We start from the raw sequence: 16837 nt of genomic DNA on the forward strand, positions 1-16837 counted from the left end.
TAATTATGTCATTTAATGTTTCAAATTTATGTTCCATTTGCTGCAACTTATGTGACTAATTATTATAAGGGAATACAAATATATACAATTATGTAAATCAGTATTATCATGTAAATTATCATTATCAATAAATTACTACTATTGAATTTCACTAAATATAATAATACACAAATTATAGTTTGCAGAAATAAAGCATTCCAAACACATTGACGACGGAAAAGATTATCATATAGGCTATAGCCATAATCAAAAGCATATCCATTCAGTGATCACTAACAAACTTTTTTGTTTTATCATATAGTCGTTCAAAATGGCCTTAATTTCACATTCACTCCAGTAAAGGCATTTAAAAGAAGTCTCCGCCGCCGGGATCCGTTGCGGTGTGTATTGTCTTGTAACGTTTCGGTGCCGAACTGCCTGTTTAATACCAGAAATAGCAAGTGTTCCCGCTATCCCATACTCAGGGGCGGATCTAGGGGCATGGGTGCGGGTTCACGGGAACCCACTGAGTTTTGGATTTTATATAGAACATCCATATAAAAGATTAGCGTGAATCCATATATAAAATGTGAGTGAACCTATACATTAATTAGAATAGTGGTCAAGTGGTAACTAATAAGCCTTTCAAATGTGAAAACCCATGTTCGATTCCCTCTCTAAGGCTTTAATTATCTGGTTATTATATTTGTATGCTTATAAAAATTGACACTGTTAACTGTTTCTTTCGCATTTGTTAACTTCTAATCACTTTGCAAGTTTATTTGCGTGAACATGTTTGTTAAGTTTGACTATTATTAATATCAGTTTCTAATGATGATGTTTGTTTTTAGTTATTGTAGCGTGTATTTATTATGTGATAAACCTAACCGGTGCGAACCGTCGAAATGACCCGAACCTTCGAACTGACTTGAACCGTCAGCCGACCCAAACAGTGAACCCACTAGAAAAAAATCTTGGATCCGTCACTGTTATCAAAGAGTTAGAATAAAGAATGACAGCCAATTCTAAATGTAGTAGAGATAATTTCTTGTTATCGTTACTTATCCAAACTAACCATGCTATGAATAATATAATAACTTCACTTTTAAAACCAAATTTTATTAAAAAAAAAGCATAACAGTACTAAACTTGTACCACTTTTAATATAACTTTGGTTCCTATTACAAAAGATAGTCAGTCATACCAGAGGCTAAGAAAGATGAAATCTTCATAAAAAAACGAATTGAGAAATATAAACAAGTCTCAATCCCCATGAGCGATCAATTGACAGTCCAGTCCCGTGTTCCAGACGACGTAAGTCAGGCCAATTTCTGATTATTATAATTAGGGTTTAATACGAATTGGGTGTTTGGATCTGTTGACTTTTATGTTTATGTTGCAGGATTGAATACTATAATTGTATAACCAACCAATATGGCCCCTAAACACACCACCAAAGCTGCTTCTTCTACATGCTCAGTTTCATCTTTGTTTCTGTCAATCTCTTTGATTATCTTTACCCTCTTACTCTCCTTATTCTATTTTCTGTCATCTACTCACACTTCCATATCCGCTTCACCTTTATCATGTCTCATGTCGTCTACCACTGCCACCAAATTGTCAATCAACGTATATGTTTCAGAGCTACCCAGATCGCTTAACTATGGGCTCTTAGACAAATACTGGTCTTTATCTCATGATTCCAGGTTAGGCGGCGATATCGACAACCAAATCAGATCAACTCATTCATGGAATAATAATAATAATAAAAAAGCTCCCCTTTATCCCGAGAGCCCGTTGATCAAACAATACAGTGGTGAGTACTGGATTTTGGGTGATCTGATGACCCCACCAGAGTTAAGAAGCGGGTCTTTCGCCAAACGGGTTTTTAGTCCTGAACTGGCGGATGTTGTCTTTGTGCCTTTTTTTGCAACGTTGAGTGCGGAGTTGCAGCTTGGTACTGCTAAAGGGGTTTTTAGGAAGAAAGTCAAAGGGAATGACGATTATGCAAGACAAAGGGAGGTTTTGGATTTTGTGAAAGGGAGTGAGGCTTGGAAACGTTCTGGTGGTAGAGATCACGTCTTTGTTCTTACAGGTAACTTGTTTTTCTTTTTATTTTTCATATCATGAATTGTTTGTTTAGTAGGGTGTACTTCTTTCCATTAACTGTAGTTTTCTTTGTTTCTGTCTCGAAGAATTCATTGTGCGGTTCTCTGAGACATTATGAACTTGTATTCTGGTCAGACATAGTTTACGATTCTTTCTTTATAAACAGATCTTCATAGAAAATGTATTAAACAAATGCACGGTGAAGCAACCAATCCATAAACTGAATTAAAGCTATAGATTTTGAATTTATCATTGCTTCTCTTGTTTAGATTGATATTTATAGTTTGCCTCGAATAAGTGTTCCAAACTGAAAATTCATTTACTTGTTCTGTTTTTTTCTCTACTGAGTTTTGCATACTACTGGTGGCATTTTCAATCCATTTACTTATATAAGTTAGCTTGTGGGTTGTGTTTTATCTCAAATGGGTCAACATAGAAATTTTAACTAAAAGTGGAACGTGTCAAACAGGTTAAACGTCTCCCAAAGTCTGTTTATAATGCATACAACCTCCAACTTGTTTCTATTCAGATTATTATATAAAGAACATTATTTTGTGATAATATTAAACATATCAGTTATCTATTAGAAGATTTTAAAGATGGAAAAAGGTCTTAGTATGTTAACAACGCTATCCGGCCCGTTTTAACCCATACCAGAAAATGACGTGTTACAACCTGACATATTTGACTTGTAATACGTTCAACTTGTGTTTAAATTTATGAACCATAAACATGTCTGGATTCTCAGGTTATGTTAAAACTTGAAGCTTTGTTTGGCAGATCCTGTTGCAATGTATCATGTTAGAGAAGAAATAGCCCCTGCAATTCTACTGGTTGTTGACTTTGGTGGATGGTACAAGGTTGACTCAAAAGCTGCTTCTCACGGAAACAACACATCTGATATGATACAACATACACAAGTGTCACTGCTAAAAGATGTCATAGTACCCTACACTCACTTACTTCCCAGATTGCCCTTATCAGAAAACCAAAAACGCGAAACTCTTCTCTATTTCATAGGAGCTAAGCATCGCCATCGGGTTAGTTTTAACGATTAAATTCATGTATACCCTTACAAACTTGAAAATACTCATATATACCCAAGCAAAGCTAATAATATCATATGTACCCAACTTTAATAAATTTTTATTTAATGACCATTTTACCCCTTTCCACTATATGCGTTTAAACACTTTTTTTTATTTGGATTTTGATCGACATTGACGATAAGCAAGCAAACCAAACTGGCGTGTCTCCTCTTTTGTTCTCTTGACTCAAATGATCAAATAATCGAATTTGTATGTTCGAATCAAACAATCGAACTCGAATCAGATGATCAAAACAGGTATGATTATATGGGTAAAAAACACTGGGAATCAGATAATGAAACCAGGTATGATAAGCGTGATAATCGAACGATAAGTAATCCAATCTTTTGAGAAGACTAGTGTATATGGGTAAAAAAGAAGGTTAAAAGGTGAGTAAAAAAATTAAGCTAAATCAGGTAAATTAAAATTTTGAAGTTAAAGATGGTATATATGAAACTTTGAAGTTTTGGAAAAACAAAGGTAAGTCAGTTATTAAATTGTTTTTAATTTTTAATAAGCTGGGTATTCTTGATTTTTTAACCATTTTGTAAGAGCGTATATGATATTTTTATTTTTTCATGCGTGGTCAACTTAAATCAAAATTACTTATATACCCTTTTGTTTAACACTTAACCATGAACATCTTCAGGGCGGTTTGGTCCGAGAAAAACTATGGGATTTGTTGGTAAACGAACCTGGAGTGATAATGGAAGAAGGCTTCCCAAACGCAACCGGGAAAGAACAATCGATAAAAGGAATGAGAAACTCTGAATTCTGTTTGCATCCAGCCGGCGACACGCCAACCTCGTGTCGGCTTTTTGACGCGATCCAAAGTTTGTGCATTCCTGTTATTATTAGTGACGACATCGAGCTGCCATTTGAAGGGACCGTTGACTACACCGAATTCTCGGTTTTTGTAGCCGTGTATGACGCACTGCAACCGAACTGGCTCGTGAACCATCTTAGAAGCTATACAGATGTGCAGAAAAGTAGGTTTAGAGAAAACATGGGCCGGGTTCAGTCGTATTTTGAGTTTGATAACGGGTACCCCGGTGGTATCGGGCCAGTCCCAGTTGATGGTGCGGTAAACCATATATGGCGGAAGGTTCATGAAAAGCTGCCCATGATTAAGGAGGCTATAGTTCGAGAAAAGAGAAAACCGCCGAATGTGTTGGTTCCACGTCGATGTCATTGTACTTGAATTTTGAGGTTTTAAGAGATATATGTGTTTTTGAGACGTGTATTATGGTTCTTTAGTAAAATTGTTTAAACTATAGGAAGTATATTATAACATAACTAGGTAGGTGTCCGCGCGATGCAGCGGGTGTTTGAATTTGTTAATCACGTACAAATATAAGTGTTTATGGTTCGGTTAAAACCTTGAAATCGTTTAAATCGGTCATTGGTTTGACTTCTTTTTTTTTCTTTTTTACTTTCGGTTTGTTAGTCGGTTTCAAAATTTTTAAAACGTAGTGAACGGTTGTTTTGCGGTTTATATCGACAACCGGTCATATGAAACCAGAAAAAACTGTAAATTAACCTAACTGCAATATGATTCCTTTTGTAATCTTTGTTGTTATTATTTCACGTCCTAGATCTTTCATTAATATTTACCATTTATGTGCCTAAAATTATCATTTTTATTTATGATCTTCTCAGGTATGATATTATGTTGGTTTTTAAAATTGATGGTTAAACTAAATCTATTATTAAAGTTTAAACTGTGAAACTAAATTGGAACCAGACCGTTAGTAACGATTCGGTTTCAACTTTCAATGGTTGAGTTTGGTTTTGGACGACAAAAAATTAGTATTAACGATTTGACTCACAAGTTTAACTTAAAACCCATCAAAACCGACAATGAACACCCATACGTAACATATTAATTTATTTAAAATGAAAAAAATTACAACAATATCATATCCAAATTAAAGATAATAAAATGCTCGTTTTATGGTGAAATTTGTTTATAAAAATATTAATGTATGAAAAGGCTATAGTCGTTTAAAAATTATGGGTGGGAAGTTAGTTTACAAGTTAATTAAAAACATAATATGATAAAAGATGAGGGACAAAACTTGTAAATTAAATGAATTGTGTTTAAAAGACATGTTTACCCTTACTGTACCTAATGCTTTAATTGTTGTAAATTACTTAAAAGTAAGTGTCTTAATTTGCCCTTGTTTGGTGTATTATATATAGTATAGATATATTCAGAATTATGCATTTATGAGATTGTGGTTATTTATATGCATTGTTAATGAATTGTATGTTGTTTTTGACTTGTTATATGAATTCAATGTAAGCCAATTAGTATGTTGTGTTAGTTTTGAAAGCCAGACTGAAAATGTTGGTCAAACCAGTTGAACACCAACCGACCATTAAAAGTGTTCGGTTTAATTGGTTCACAGGTGTTCAAACTCATTTTTTGACAAATGCAACCAAATGGATGCCAATAATAATTAGAGTTAAAACAAATACTTGCAATTTGTGCTTAAAAATGTAATCTAACATAAATTAGGGTTGACCATTTCGTTGTAACTATCTTTGTGCAAGTAGTGATCCGGGTAAAATTGTTCATAAGATGTGTTGAACTGTCCAATTCTCCCAAATTTTGTTAAGAGACCATTTGGATAGTTTGGTTTATTGTTTAAGCTTAATGTGCATATCTTAGTTATGCGGGTTCAAGTAAGTTAATATTTGCTAGATAAAGTGTGCTAATGTTTTGGTTAAATATACCTCAGACCTTTGAGAATTCAGTCCTCTCAAAATGAAATTAAAACTCATGATATTCACATTATTGTGGGACTTTCTTCTGGTGTAGTTAAATTTTAGGATGTTTGATCTCCACGTTATAATCTTCAAATCAGGAATAGGAACTTAATCATTAAATTGAATGGTAAAATTAGTGATCCTCACCATTGAACACTTGATTTTGTTCAAGTATATAATCTTCACATGTTATATTTTAGAATCAATCACTATGAAATCATTAACATTATTAAGGTTGAAGGATTCTTACATGTATTGGCTTGTAGTGTGTACATTGTGGGTATGTTCACAATTGTTGGGTAATTATGTCATGTGTGACTAGTTCACAATTTATATATAAGCTTTGTAATGACATCAAATTTAAACTACCACAAGAAATACATTAGATAACTTGGAATGGACAATACACCACATATTCGTGTCCTTCATCGACCCTAAAACCGATTAGATGAAATTTGTGACACGGCTATGCTGGACGTATATCGCATCATCTAGTAATGCAAGGGAAAGCTGCCAGGATGGGGTTATATGGTCATAAAATCTAAATCTCTTGCTAATCCCTTTCTTTATTTGTTAGTTATGAAATATTGTAACATGTAAAGCTTCAAAGCAACGGTCAATTTGAAATCCAAATGGTAACAAGACGGCCAAACCGTAAGCAATACTTCATGAACAAAAAAAAGGAATACTCAGAATCTGATAACAACACTTCATGAAACAACAAGCTTATAGCCAAACAAACCTAAATTTAAACCAACTTACTACTACTAATTCACCATCATTCTTGATGATAACACAATAAGTCGTGAAGGAGATAGTCTCCATCCAAAAAACTGATTCATCCAGATTCTCGATCCACCACCATCACCTGAGACACAACTCAGAATTCTCAGTTCCAAATTATCACAATGTGTGTGTGTGTGTATGTATGTATATAGTACCTGTAAGTGCACAAAGGACTGTGAGATTCAATAGTTTTCAGTGTGGTTTTCAACCGGAACATCATTCTTTTTGTGTCTAAAAACTCCCCACAGATAATAACTTCCTTGAAGCCCTGAAAACATAATTCAATCATCACATATTTAATAAACAACTTTACTTACATAAAGTAACAAAAATAACCATTCATACGCTAAAACCAAATCTAAAGAAACTCACTCCAGAATTCTTGAGGCAGAGCTTTAGAAGTGAATATCAACAATTCTGCATTTCTTGAATTGGTTTTCATTGCAAGATCTTCATCAATCATGTCATTGACCAACTGCTCAAAATCCTGTCTGTTACTGGGGTGAAATTTAAAATGTTAGGATAAAGTTTAAAAATAAAAGAAAATGAAACATAATAGTATATATTTACCTTGCATCGCCTGGAAACAAGTAGATGGCGATGTTTTCGTCGGATGGCGGGGAGTCAAAGAAGCTTTTGGGCCATAAATGGGCCCTTGAATGCATTTCAAAAGAGAGCAATGGTGGAAGTGTAGTTGCTTCATCATGCACTTTTTTACCAGTTTTTATTGAACGATGACAACGAAATCCTTCAAATACATCATAATCTGTTCCAGTAATACTGAAACTTCCCCTGCAAGTTTTAAAAAGTAAACACACAATTCATAAGGTATAGAATTTTGTATATGTAATATTCAAAGTATTGATTTTGTTGCAAGATTCTTAATTCTCATTTTGTTGTAGTTCAAACTATATATATATATAAATTAAAACTATATCTTCATGTTCCCACCATTTCTTGTGTGTGTGTTAAAGTTGATACTAGGTAAAATGTGAATTAAGAAAAACACATTACGTACCTCCACAGCGGAACCAGGAAAGGTTTTGCAACTTGATTATCATCAATTAGCAAACAGTTAAGACAGTAAATAGAAGCATTGGTGAAAACATCAGCACCGCACGTCGGACACACCGGACCCTATACAAACAGAATAATAATTAAGACAGTCATTGAATCATAATAATTCAGTTATGAATAAAAAATCAATAGGTACAAGATGGCAGTAGTAGTTACTTTGAGGAGGTGTTGATTGATGATAACAAGAAAATAGCATTTATTGATTATAGAATCCAAATGATAATTTGGGAATGGTTTTCATGTCATGCGAACTGATTTACTACCTAATCCATGCATGATTCGGAATATTAAATCAAAATATTATAAATTGGCAACTTGTGTTAAAATGAAACAGCAAAGGTAAGATTTTTAGGATGCATATCAAACTTTAGGTTTAAAGCGTAAATCATAATAATCTAAATTACAGAAATTGAAGTGGCAAACATACATGTTATAGGGAAATTAACAATGGAATTAATTAATTAATTGATGAGTACAAACCTCCACATATTTATTTTGCTTTTTGCACAGTCAAAAATGTGCCAATCCGGGCATGCAGGGTGGTAGGTGCTGATCATTAATATTGGATTCCAAAGGTTTTATTGTTGTTGTTCGGGCGAACGTTCATTGATCTTGGCTTTAAACCATCATTTTTTCTTCATCAAAATATGAGGAGTGTGTATCTTCAAGACTCGAAATGATAAATTTAGTCACTAACTTATTTTAAAAATCTGTTAATTAAGTGAAAAATGGGTGTGTATGAAAGTGGTCTTCTAGTAAATGGTTTCATTGAAATCGGGTATTTTTTATATTAATGATTTACAAGGACAAATATATTATTTTATTTTGAAATATTGAATTTTAATAATCCCTATTAAATGATATTGGCCGATAATAATCCCTATTCATTTTATCGTCACTGGTGGTCCCAAATTCAAAAACGTTGGCCCCAATGGTCTCACATTAAAAATGACTTAACGGCGTTATAGTTTTTCTTGAATTTCAAACCAATGTTTTAGGACTTTTGATCGTTAGGAGGATACAAGTCGATTGGTGTAAAACTTAGTTTGAAATAGTGCTTCAAAATGACGAAACAATGCTTCAATTCGGGTGTTTGAACTTACAATTAAACAAAATTAAGTCGTTTGGATCATTGTTTCAAGCTCAGTTTTACACAAATCGACTCGTATCCTCCTAACGATCAAAAGTCCTAAAACATTGGTTTGAAATTCACGAAAAACTATAACGCCGTTAAGTCATTTTTAAAGGGGGACCATTGGGGGCCAATGTTTTTGAATTTGGGACCACCAGTGGCGATAAAACGAATATGGATTATTATCGGCCAACACTATTTAATAGGGATTATTAAAATCCAATATTCCTTTTATTTTTGTATAAGAACATATGATATTTTTTCAAACCCGTTTTTTTTTTTTTTTTTTTTTTTGTAAAAACGGATTCAAACTGATTTGGTTACAGTTCATCTTTCGGGTACCAAATTTATTGATACGGTACGGGTACGGGTACGAGTATTTCGTTACGATATCCGCTTTTGTACAATTGTGTTTTTCTAATCCCCGGTGGGTACGAGTACGTAAAATAGTAACAATTAATATAATGAGTAACAAATAAAATAAATTGGTGTGGGTACAACTACGTAACAGATACCAAATTTGGTAAATTGGTACTAGTACAAACATTGCTAATACGACAACCAAAAAAGCGTAAAGCCAAAACAAAATGGTTTATACAAAAGGAAACAGTAACAAGTGATATAATGATAGGTTCGATACTTCATAACTCGTAATACGTTCAATGGTGTTACAATTGGAGGATTTATTTTTTATACTAAATATGGATAATCTCAACAAAAACTCTACATATTCAAACGGGTACAAAATACTGAACATATCCGTACCGTATCCATACATGTACCCGGTTATACATACACCAAAATCAATAAAAACGAGTACTGATGCCCGTATAAATAGGCTAAATCTATACAAGTACATGTATGGTTACGGGTAGGGGTATTCAAGACAAAAATCCATCCCTATTTATATGGCTCGTGAATGATAGAATGTAAACCAAAATAATCTATTGCTAGTTTTGAAAACTAGACTGGATATGCTGGTCAGACCGGTTAAACCATGACCAAACGACTTATCAGCCGGGAGTCCGGGACTTTTTATCATTAATTATATGATTTTTTTTTATTCATAATCTGTGAATACTTTATAATTTTATAGTTGCTAAATTTTAAATTATGGTCTTAGCCGGTTGTTAAGAGCTTCTACCCATATAATTGATTTCACTAGTGAAACCACTCAAACCAGTAAAGTGATAAAACAAGTAAACTAACATAAATTTGATTGACCATTAGGTGTTCAACTACTTTGTGCAAGTATAATTGGCTAAGGCAAGTACATAAAGCTTTAACGGAAGGAGTATACACTAAAATTGTTCATTTAAGGATATATGTTAAGCTGTCCGCTTGCTGTTACACCAGGTGCTAAAGCGTGGGAGTTTCGTATCCCAAAATTTTGCAAGTGACCATTTGGATAGTTTGATATTGTGTTTAAGCTTAATGTGCATATCTTTTTTTGAACGACTAACAAATATATAATGCCTAGGTACTCCGTACAAGGTGACATAATGGCAAAGGGTCACCGCCAGATGGCCCAACCTAGCTATACGGAACCCTTAAGCGCCTCCAAATTATCTCCGATTCCGGGGGAAACCCACCTGCCTGAATGCCCACTGATGGTAAAACCTAGATGCTCTCAGGTTCAAACTAGAGATCACAAAGATCTCAGCCTTCTTTCATTAAACCACCTATGTGACCATGTCCCCTCTAAAATGTTGTAAGTGGTATGCTATTTCAAGTTGATTTGTGTTGTGCTAATGTTTTGGTATAATTAATGATCTTCAATCTTCACATGTGATATTTAAAGTTCATTCAGTATAAAATTATTATTAAGGATTATGATCTTAACCAGGGTTGTTCACAAACTGAGTCAAACCGAGCGCATGCTTCATCATACTTTGTTTGGTTTGAAAGCAAGCCAAACCGAACGGATTGAATTTAAAGAAACAAGTGATATACTTGGTTTGGTTGAAACCGGACATCTTGGTTCCGCTTAGTTTTGCTTGGTTTCGTACTAAGTTTTCAATTTTCAATTTATAAAACTTCCAAAATATCATTAATAACTCTAAAATGTCTACAACTCAAATTAACAAGAACACGTATATAAAACAAGCGGCTAGAGTTTAAAACTGAAGTTTGACGTCAACACAAAAGAGGGAAATATAAAACACTTTAAAAAATAGTTTATTATATATAATAAACTAAAAAATAATTCGAGCAAAACGAACCACACCAAACGAGGCTTTGCTCGTGCTTGGCTTGTCTTCAAACCGAACCTAGCTGATCAGCTTATTTCCAAACCGAGCCAAAATCTAATGAACATTTTTCGGGCAATTCCCGAGCGATCGTCACACAGTTTGGACAACCCTAGTCCTAACTAATTTATGGCTAAGATCAAGGACTCTCACATGTATTAGCTTGTAGGATGTTTGTGCATTGTGATGCGTGACTAACTAATGCACTGTTATATTTAAGTTTTGTAATGACTTGTGTGTGGTTTGAATACAACATATCTCATTTAAACTTTCTCAATATATAAATGAGATAACTTTGATGTGTCCATACTTCACATAGTCGTGTCCATTATCAATCCGAAAACAGTTGGATGAAATTTGTAACACGACTATGTTGATGTATATCGCACAATCCGGTAATGCAAGGGAAAGCTGTTAGAATGCTCGACAGTCGACACAACCATGTAGGGGGATTATATGGTCATAGCATCTAATTCTCTTGCTCATATCTTTCTTAATTTGTAAGTTAATTTATAGTTGATTACTAATTTGTTAAGTTTTGAAATATTGTAATTTGTAACATACTAACATGTAAAACTTCAAGGCAACAACAATTTAAAATCCAAACGGTAACTAAGACTAAACCATAAACAATACTTCATGAAAAAAGGAATATTCACAATCTGATAACAATAGATGATGTAAGGAACAACAAGCTTAAAGCTAAACTTACCTTAACTTAAATCAACTTACCACTAATTCACCATCATTCTTGATGATGGCACATTAAGTCGTGACGGAGATAGTCTCCATCCAAAAAACTGATTCATCCAGATTCTCGCTCCACCACTATCACCTGAGACGCAACTCAGAATTCTCAGTTCCAAATTATCACAATATGTGTGTGCATGTATGTATATAATACCTGTTAGTGCACAAAGGACTTTGAGGACTATGACATTCAATAGTTTTCGCCCTTTTGAGTGTTTCTTCTTCACGTAACATTTCATTCCCGTTTTCACGGTGGTTTGCAACCGGAACATCATTCTTTTTGCGTCTAAATACTCCCCACAGATAATAATTTCCTTGAAACCCTGAAAACATAATTCAATCATCACATGTTTCATAAACAACTTTACTTATATAAGTAACAAAAATAATCATTCAAACGCTAAGACCGAATCTGAAAAAACTCACTCCAGAATTCTTGAGGCAGAACTTTAGAAGTAAATATCAACAATTCTGCATTTCTTGAATCGGTTTTCATTGCAAGATCTTCATCAATCATGTCATTGACCAACTGCTCAAACCGTTTGTTTCTGGGGAAAATTTTAAAATGTTAGGATAAAATTTAAAAATAAAAGAAAATGAAACATAATATATTTACCTTGTGTTGCCTGGAAAAAAGTATATGGCAATCTTATCGTCGGCTGGTGGGGAGTCAAAGAAGCTTTTGGGCCATAAATGGGCCCTTGAATGCATTTCAAAAGAAAGCAATGGTGGAAGTGTAGTTGCTTCATCATGCACCTTTTTACCAGTTTTTATTGAACGATGACAACAAAATCCTTCAAATACATCATAATCTGTTTCAGTAATACAGAAACTTCCCCTGCAAGTTTTGAAAAATATACAATGCATAAGGTATTGAAGATCCATTAAAATGTCTCTAACGTTAAGAACACATTTAGTGTACAAATCATATTCCAAGAATATACTAACACTAGTTGAACTATGTATAGTAATTTGATTCAATAATGTAACTCTCGTTTTTATAGAATTTTATATATTTAAACTATTGATTTTGTTGTAATATTTTAATTCACGTGTGTGTGTGTGTGTGTGCGTATACATATGGATGAAGGTTACCGTTTTCTGTTAAATTTTATAAAATAACTAAAATACCCTTAGATAGAAACAATAAATTAAAAATTAGATCTTCATGCTCCCCACCATTTCTTTAATTAAAAATTCAACACACACACACACACACAAACACACATATATAGTGTGAACAAGAAAAACACATTACCTCCACGTCGGTTCCAGTATAGGTCTTGCAACTTTATCATCATCATTTTCCAAATAATCTGATTGAGAAGCATAAGCACAACCATTAGACTCATTTTCAGATGATATAGATTTAGAAACCAACTTGTCATGATCGGGACCACATGTCAGCCCATCTTCAGTATGAGTAATATCCTCTTCATTCTTTAACGCCGCATCTGTGCAACTTGACTCACAAGACGAATGCTCGATTGACCTCTCAGTTTTCTGCTTCTTTGGTTTCGCAGCCACACGGGCTGTGTCTCGTTTCCTTTTTACAATTCCTTTCGTTAGAAAACAGCTGGTGTCCAGCTCAGCAGACTTTGGAGTGATTTGATTGGCTCGTGAGTCTGAATCTGATAATGGTTCAATAGATTGCTGACTTTTAGTTGTTTTTACAGGTTCTAAACTTGCAACAACCTTTTCTTGTAACTGTAAATATTTAGGTACCGGTTTTGTTAACCCTAAAACGATACATCGGTTGAGCTGTTTGAATGGTGAAACGGACTTGTTGTCTTTCTCTGATGCTCCTGAAGAAACATGTTTCATTTTGTTTTGCCGTTTGGTCCTAGGACGAGTTATCCTTACAAGTGCTAAACTTGATAGATCCTTGTCTTGGGGCGGTGAAGGGTCGTGTGTTGGTGAAGTTACGTGATATGGAGGTGACGATGTTGTCCTTGCAAGTGCTAAACTTGATGGATCCTCGTCTTGGGGTGGTGAAGGGTCGTGTGTTGGTGAAGTTAAGTGATATGGAGGTGACGGTGTTGTCCTTACAAGTGCTAAACTTGCTGGATCCTCGTCTTGGGGTGGTGAAGGGTCGTGTGTTGGTGAAGTGAAGTGATATGGAGGTGATGGTGTTGTCCTTCCAAGCGCTAAACTTGGTGGATCCTCGTCTTGGGGTGGTGAAGGGCCGTGTGTTGGCGAAGTGAAGTGATATGGAGGTGACGGTTTGCAATCTTCACAATGCCAAATTACAAGCTCATCAAATGTGTCTGGCATTACTTGTAGGCAGTATCTGAATCACAAAAAGTTAAAGAAACATTGAAAAAAAGTATCTACATCAAATACAAAAACATATCTTTTCATGAATACTTAGCTAACAAGTGCATGTGAGACGATGATATTGAAAGAAGAAATGAAAGAAGAAATTCAAAAGAGTTCAAAGATAATAGTTGATGATTAGTTCATAATTGTTATAAATTAGTAGAGTTATAGGTAGAAATGTATTTATGTATTTAAATAGAATATGAGTTGGTTTAGCACTAGATTGTGTTTGGTATAAATAGATGGTTAGGATTTAGGGTTATTGTAATCTGTATGGAGTTTATTTGTGAGTTCATTATAACAAAGTAGTCGAACAAGTCCGTTCATAATGTGTGTTTGTGTAAACTGATTAAAGGGCATGACTTTCCAACAGTTTATTTAAAAATAATGTACCATGCATTAATCCAATAATTATTTAACTTTCCAACAGGCATAGCCCAAACGGAGGGAAACAGACACATGCCTAGTCTTCCGAGAGGCTAATAATTGTAAATATATATTATATATAACTTTGTTTCAAAACAAAAGACTACAAAATGACTTCTTTGTGCAATAGAAAGAGTGCTATGCGTGGAACCAAAGGTCATGGATTCGATTCCCACAAGGCCATGAGTGGTAATTTTTTATAGATATAAACTTTCTTTTGTGTTTTATATAGGCCATTTTAATAAGTTTATTATTATTATTATTATATTGTTATTATTATTATTATTACTATCATCTTTTTTTGCTTTGGTCCGTATTGGGCTTTGGAAATTCAATCCAATTCGTAAAATTGCCAAATAATTTATCACATAATTAAAACATGATATTAAAGGCTCTTTTTTGCTCGTCCCGAGCCCCAAAATTTTAAGGGATTCTCGGAGACGGCACTGCCAATAGGTTATTTAGAAAATGTACCATGTATAAATCCAATAAAACTTTTATAATAGTATGGTTAACAAAAAAACATGGGTAGAGAAGAGGAATAAATAAGTAATCTTACTCTAGAATAATTAGCTTTGCCTTATCAGGTATGAAGCTAATATTTGACCATTAAGAATTCTAATAATCACATCACAGCCACGTTGCCAAATCATCATCACTTTTCACCTTTATATAGTTATCTCTACGTATATTTAATTTTGAAAAAAAGCAGGCAGGCTACAATTTCTTAAGTGGTGGCACCGCTCCTTTCAATCACCCTAAAATTGAAAACAAGTATTAAATGAGGAAATAGCCTCTACAACTGCTATAATTCTTTTTTGGTTTGAGGTTGTATCAGCCTTGTAGGCTACCCATGAAAGGGAACTGAGAGGGAGGCAGCGGTGTTGCCATGATACCCGGAGTACCCGTGGCATGTTACCCGCTGCCACCCCCAGCACCCTTAAAACCACAAAACTACAACTGTTTCAGAAAAACCTTTAGGCATCGATTCTTTGTTCCAAATTAATCCAAAGTCGGAATTGCTCATTGAACCACAGTAATATTCACATATAATAACACATGGCTCATAGAATCTTTAGGCAGTAAACATTTTGTTTATGCTGATTTAGAAGTGCTTAGTAATTGACTTGATTTCTAATGATTTTGATAAAAGTGCAGACAGTATAGCGGTACACAGTTTGATCAAATTAAATCCTTGAGTCAATAAATAACATGATATTTATTTATTAATGATAATACTGAGAGAGAAAACGGAAAGAAAGGTGTGTGTACCTGTGAATCACAGATCCCAGACAGCTAACACAGTAAATAAATGCATTGGTGAAACCTTGATCACCACACGTCGGACATACCAAACCCTATGCAAATAGAATAATAACACAGTCATTGTATCATATTGTTGATTATAGATATACCATACATGTGTTACAAAATATGCTTAATAAAATATAAGGATACCGAAACCGAACTTGGAACCACCGAAGTAGTAAATACCCATCCCTAATTAAAACCTATTTCTTTCTTTAATAAAAAAAAATAAACAGCATAACTAAGATTGATTTTCAATTACAGCTTGTATAATGTCATCTGTGTGATAAAATTGGCAATGAAATCAAACACCAAAGAAAGGCAAGATTTTTATGATCGATATCAAACCTAAATTACAGAAATTGAAGTGAAATTGGGGGTGATTGTGGAAAGAGGGTTCAGGGCAAAACATGAATAAAATAAATAGTATGGAAATTGTTGAGTACAAACAAACCTCCTCTGAAGAAACCGGTAAATCCATAATCGATAAACGAACAAACCCTAGACTCCTCTGCCCATCAAAATTTGAGACACCGGATGGATTATATTTATATATACAAACACTTGTGTTTTAAATTAGGGAAACTATTCATGTCTTTTCAATTTTACCAATAACTAATAATAATAGATAAATATAAATATTTAATATTTAATTTATTTATTTATTTATTTATTTATTTATTTATTTATTTTCTAAGCGGGTAGTGGAGGAAAATGGGTGTGTTTTGATATTTAAAGTACAATCAGTTTCAACTTATATAAGTTATAACGTATAACATAAAAAGTTCGAGAAATTGTGAGGACCACTAAAATTGTCATAAGTAATAACTTAATCTTCAAGT

At 33.8% G+C, this 16837-nt stretch overlaps 2 protein-coding genes across 3 annotated transcripts; one reads left to right on the forward strand and one right to left on the reverse strand.

Moving 5' to 3' along the window:
• The first annotated feature begins 1413 nt into the window (after positions 1–1413).
• On the forward strand, positions 1414–4400 carry LOC143623738 (putative arabinosyltransferase ARAD1). The gene is made up of 3 exons (XM_077094575.1): positions 1414–2074; positions 2869–3128; positions 3826–4400. The coding sequence occupies exons 1-3, from the start codon at positions 1414–1416 to the stop codon at positions 4375–4377; spliced, it is 1473 nt and encodes a 490-aa protein (XP_076950690.1). The 3' UTR covers positions 4378–4400.
• Positions 4401–6733: 2333 nt separating this feature from the next.
• Positions 6734–16556, reverse strand: LOC143623739 (uncharacterized). 2 transcript variants are annotated; one of them, XM_077094577.1, is made up of 7 exons: positions 16450–16556; positions 15960–16045; positions 13201–14232; positions 12559–12780; positions 12369–12490; positions 12097–12265; positions 6734–6816 (listed from the first exon to the last, which is right to left on the reverse strand). In XM_077094577.1, exons 1-7 carry the CDS (start codon positions 16474–16476, stop codon positions 6813–6815), a joined length of 1662 nt encoding a protein of 553 aa, XP_076950692.1. In that variant the 5' UTR covers positions 16477–16556; the 3' UTR covers positions 6734–6812. The 2 variants fall into 2 exon arrangements, with proteins under 2 accessions (XP_076950692.1, XP_076950691.1); XM_077094576.1 differs by lacking the exon at positions 6734–6816 and adding an exon at positions 11812–12027.
• Between the last annotated feature and the right edge of the window lie 281 nt (positions 16557–16837).

This window comes from Bidens hawaiensis, unplaced genomic scaffold (genome assembly GCF_021521415.1).
Source record: "Bidens hawaiensis isolate Kalapana, Puna unplaced genomic scaffold, B.hawaiensis_p1.1 tig00003536_1, whole genome shotgun sequence".
NCBI lineage: Eukaryota > Viridiplantae > Streptophyta > Magnoliopsida > Asterales > Asteraceae > Bidens > Bidens hawaiensis.

Coding starts and splice junctions, on each gene's coding strand:
- LOC143623739 (XM_077094577.1), bottom strand. CDS start 16,476: ATGGATTTACCGGTTTCTTCAGAGGAG. Junction 12,781..13,200: donor ATACTGGAACCGACGTGGAG/GTAATGTGTTTT, acceptor CAAAACTTGCAG/GGGAAGTTTCTGTATTACTG. Junction 12,491..12,558: donor TTTTTTCCAGGCAACACAAG/GTAAATATATTA, acceptor AATTTTCCCCAG/AAACAAACGGTTTGAGCAGT.
- LOC143623738 (XM_077094575.1), top strand. CDS start 1,414: ATGGCCCCTAAACACACCACCAAAGCTGCTTCTTCTACATGCTCAGTT. Junction 2,075..2,868: donor TCACGTCTTTGTTCTTACAG/GTAACTTGTTTT, acceptor TTTGTTTGGCAG/ATCCTGTTGCAATGTATCAT. Junction 3,129..3,825: donor GAGCTAAGCATCGCCATCGG/GTTAGTTTTAAC, acceptor GAACATCTTCAG/GGCGGTTTGGTCCGAGAAAA.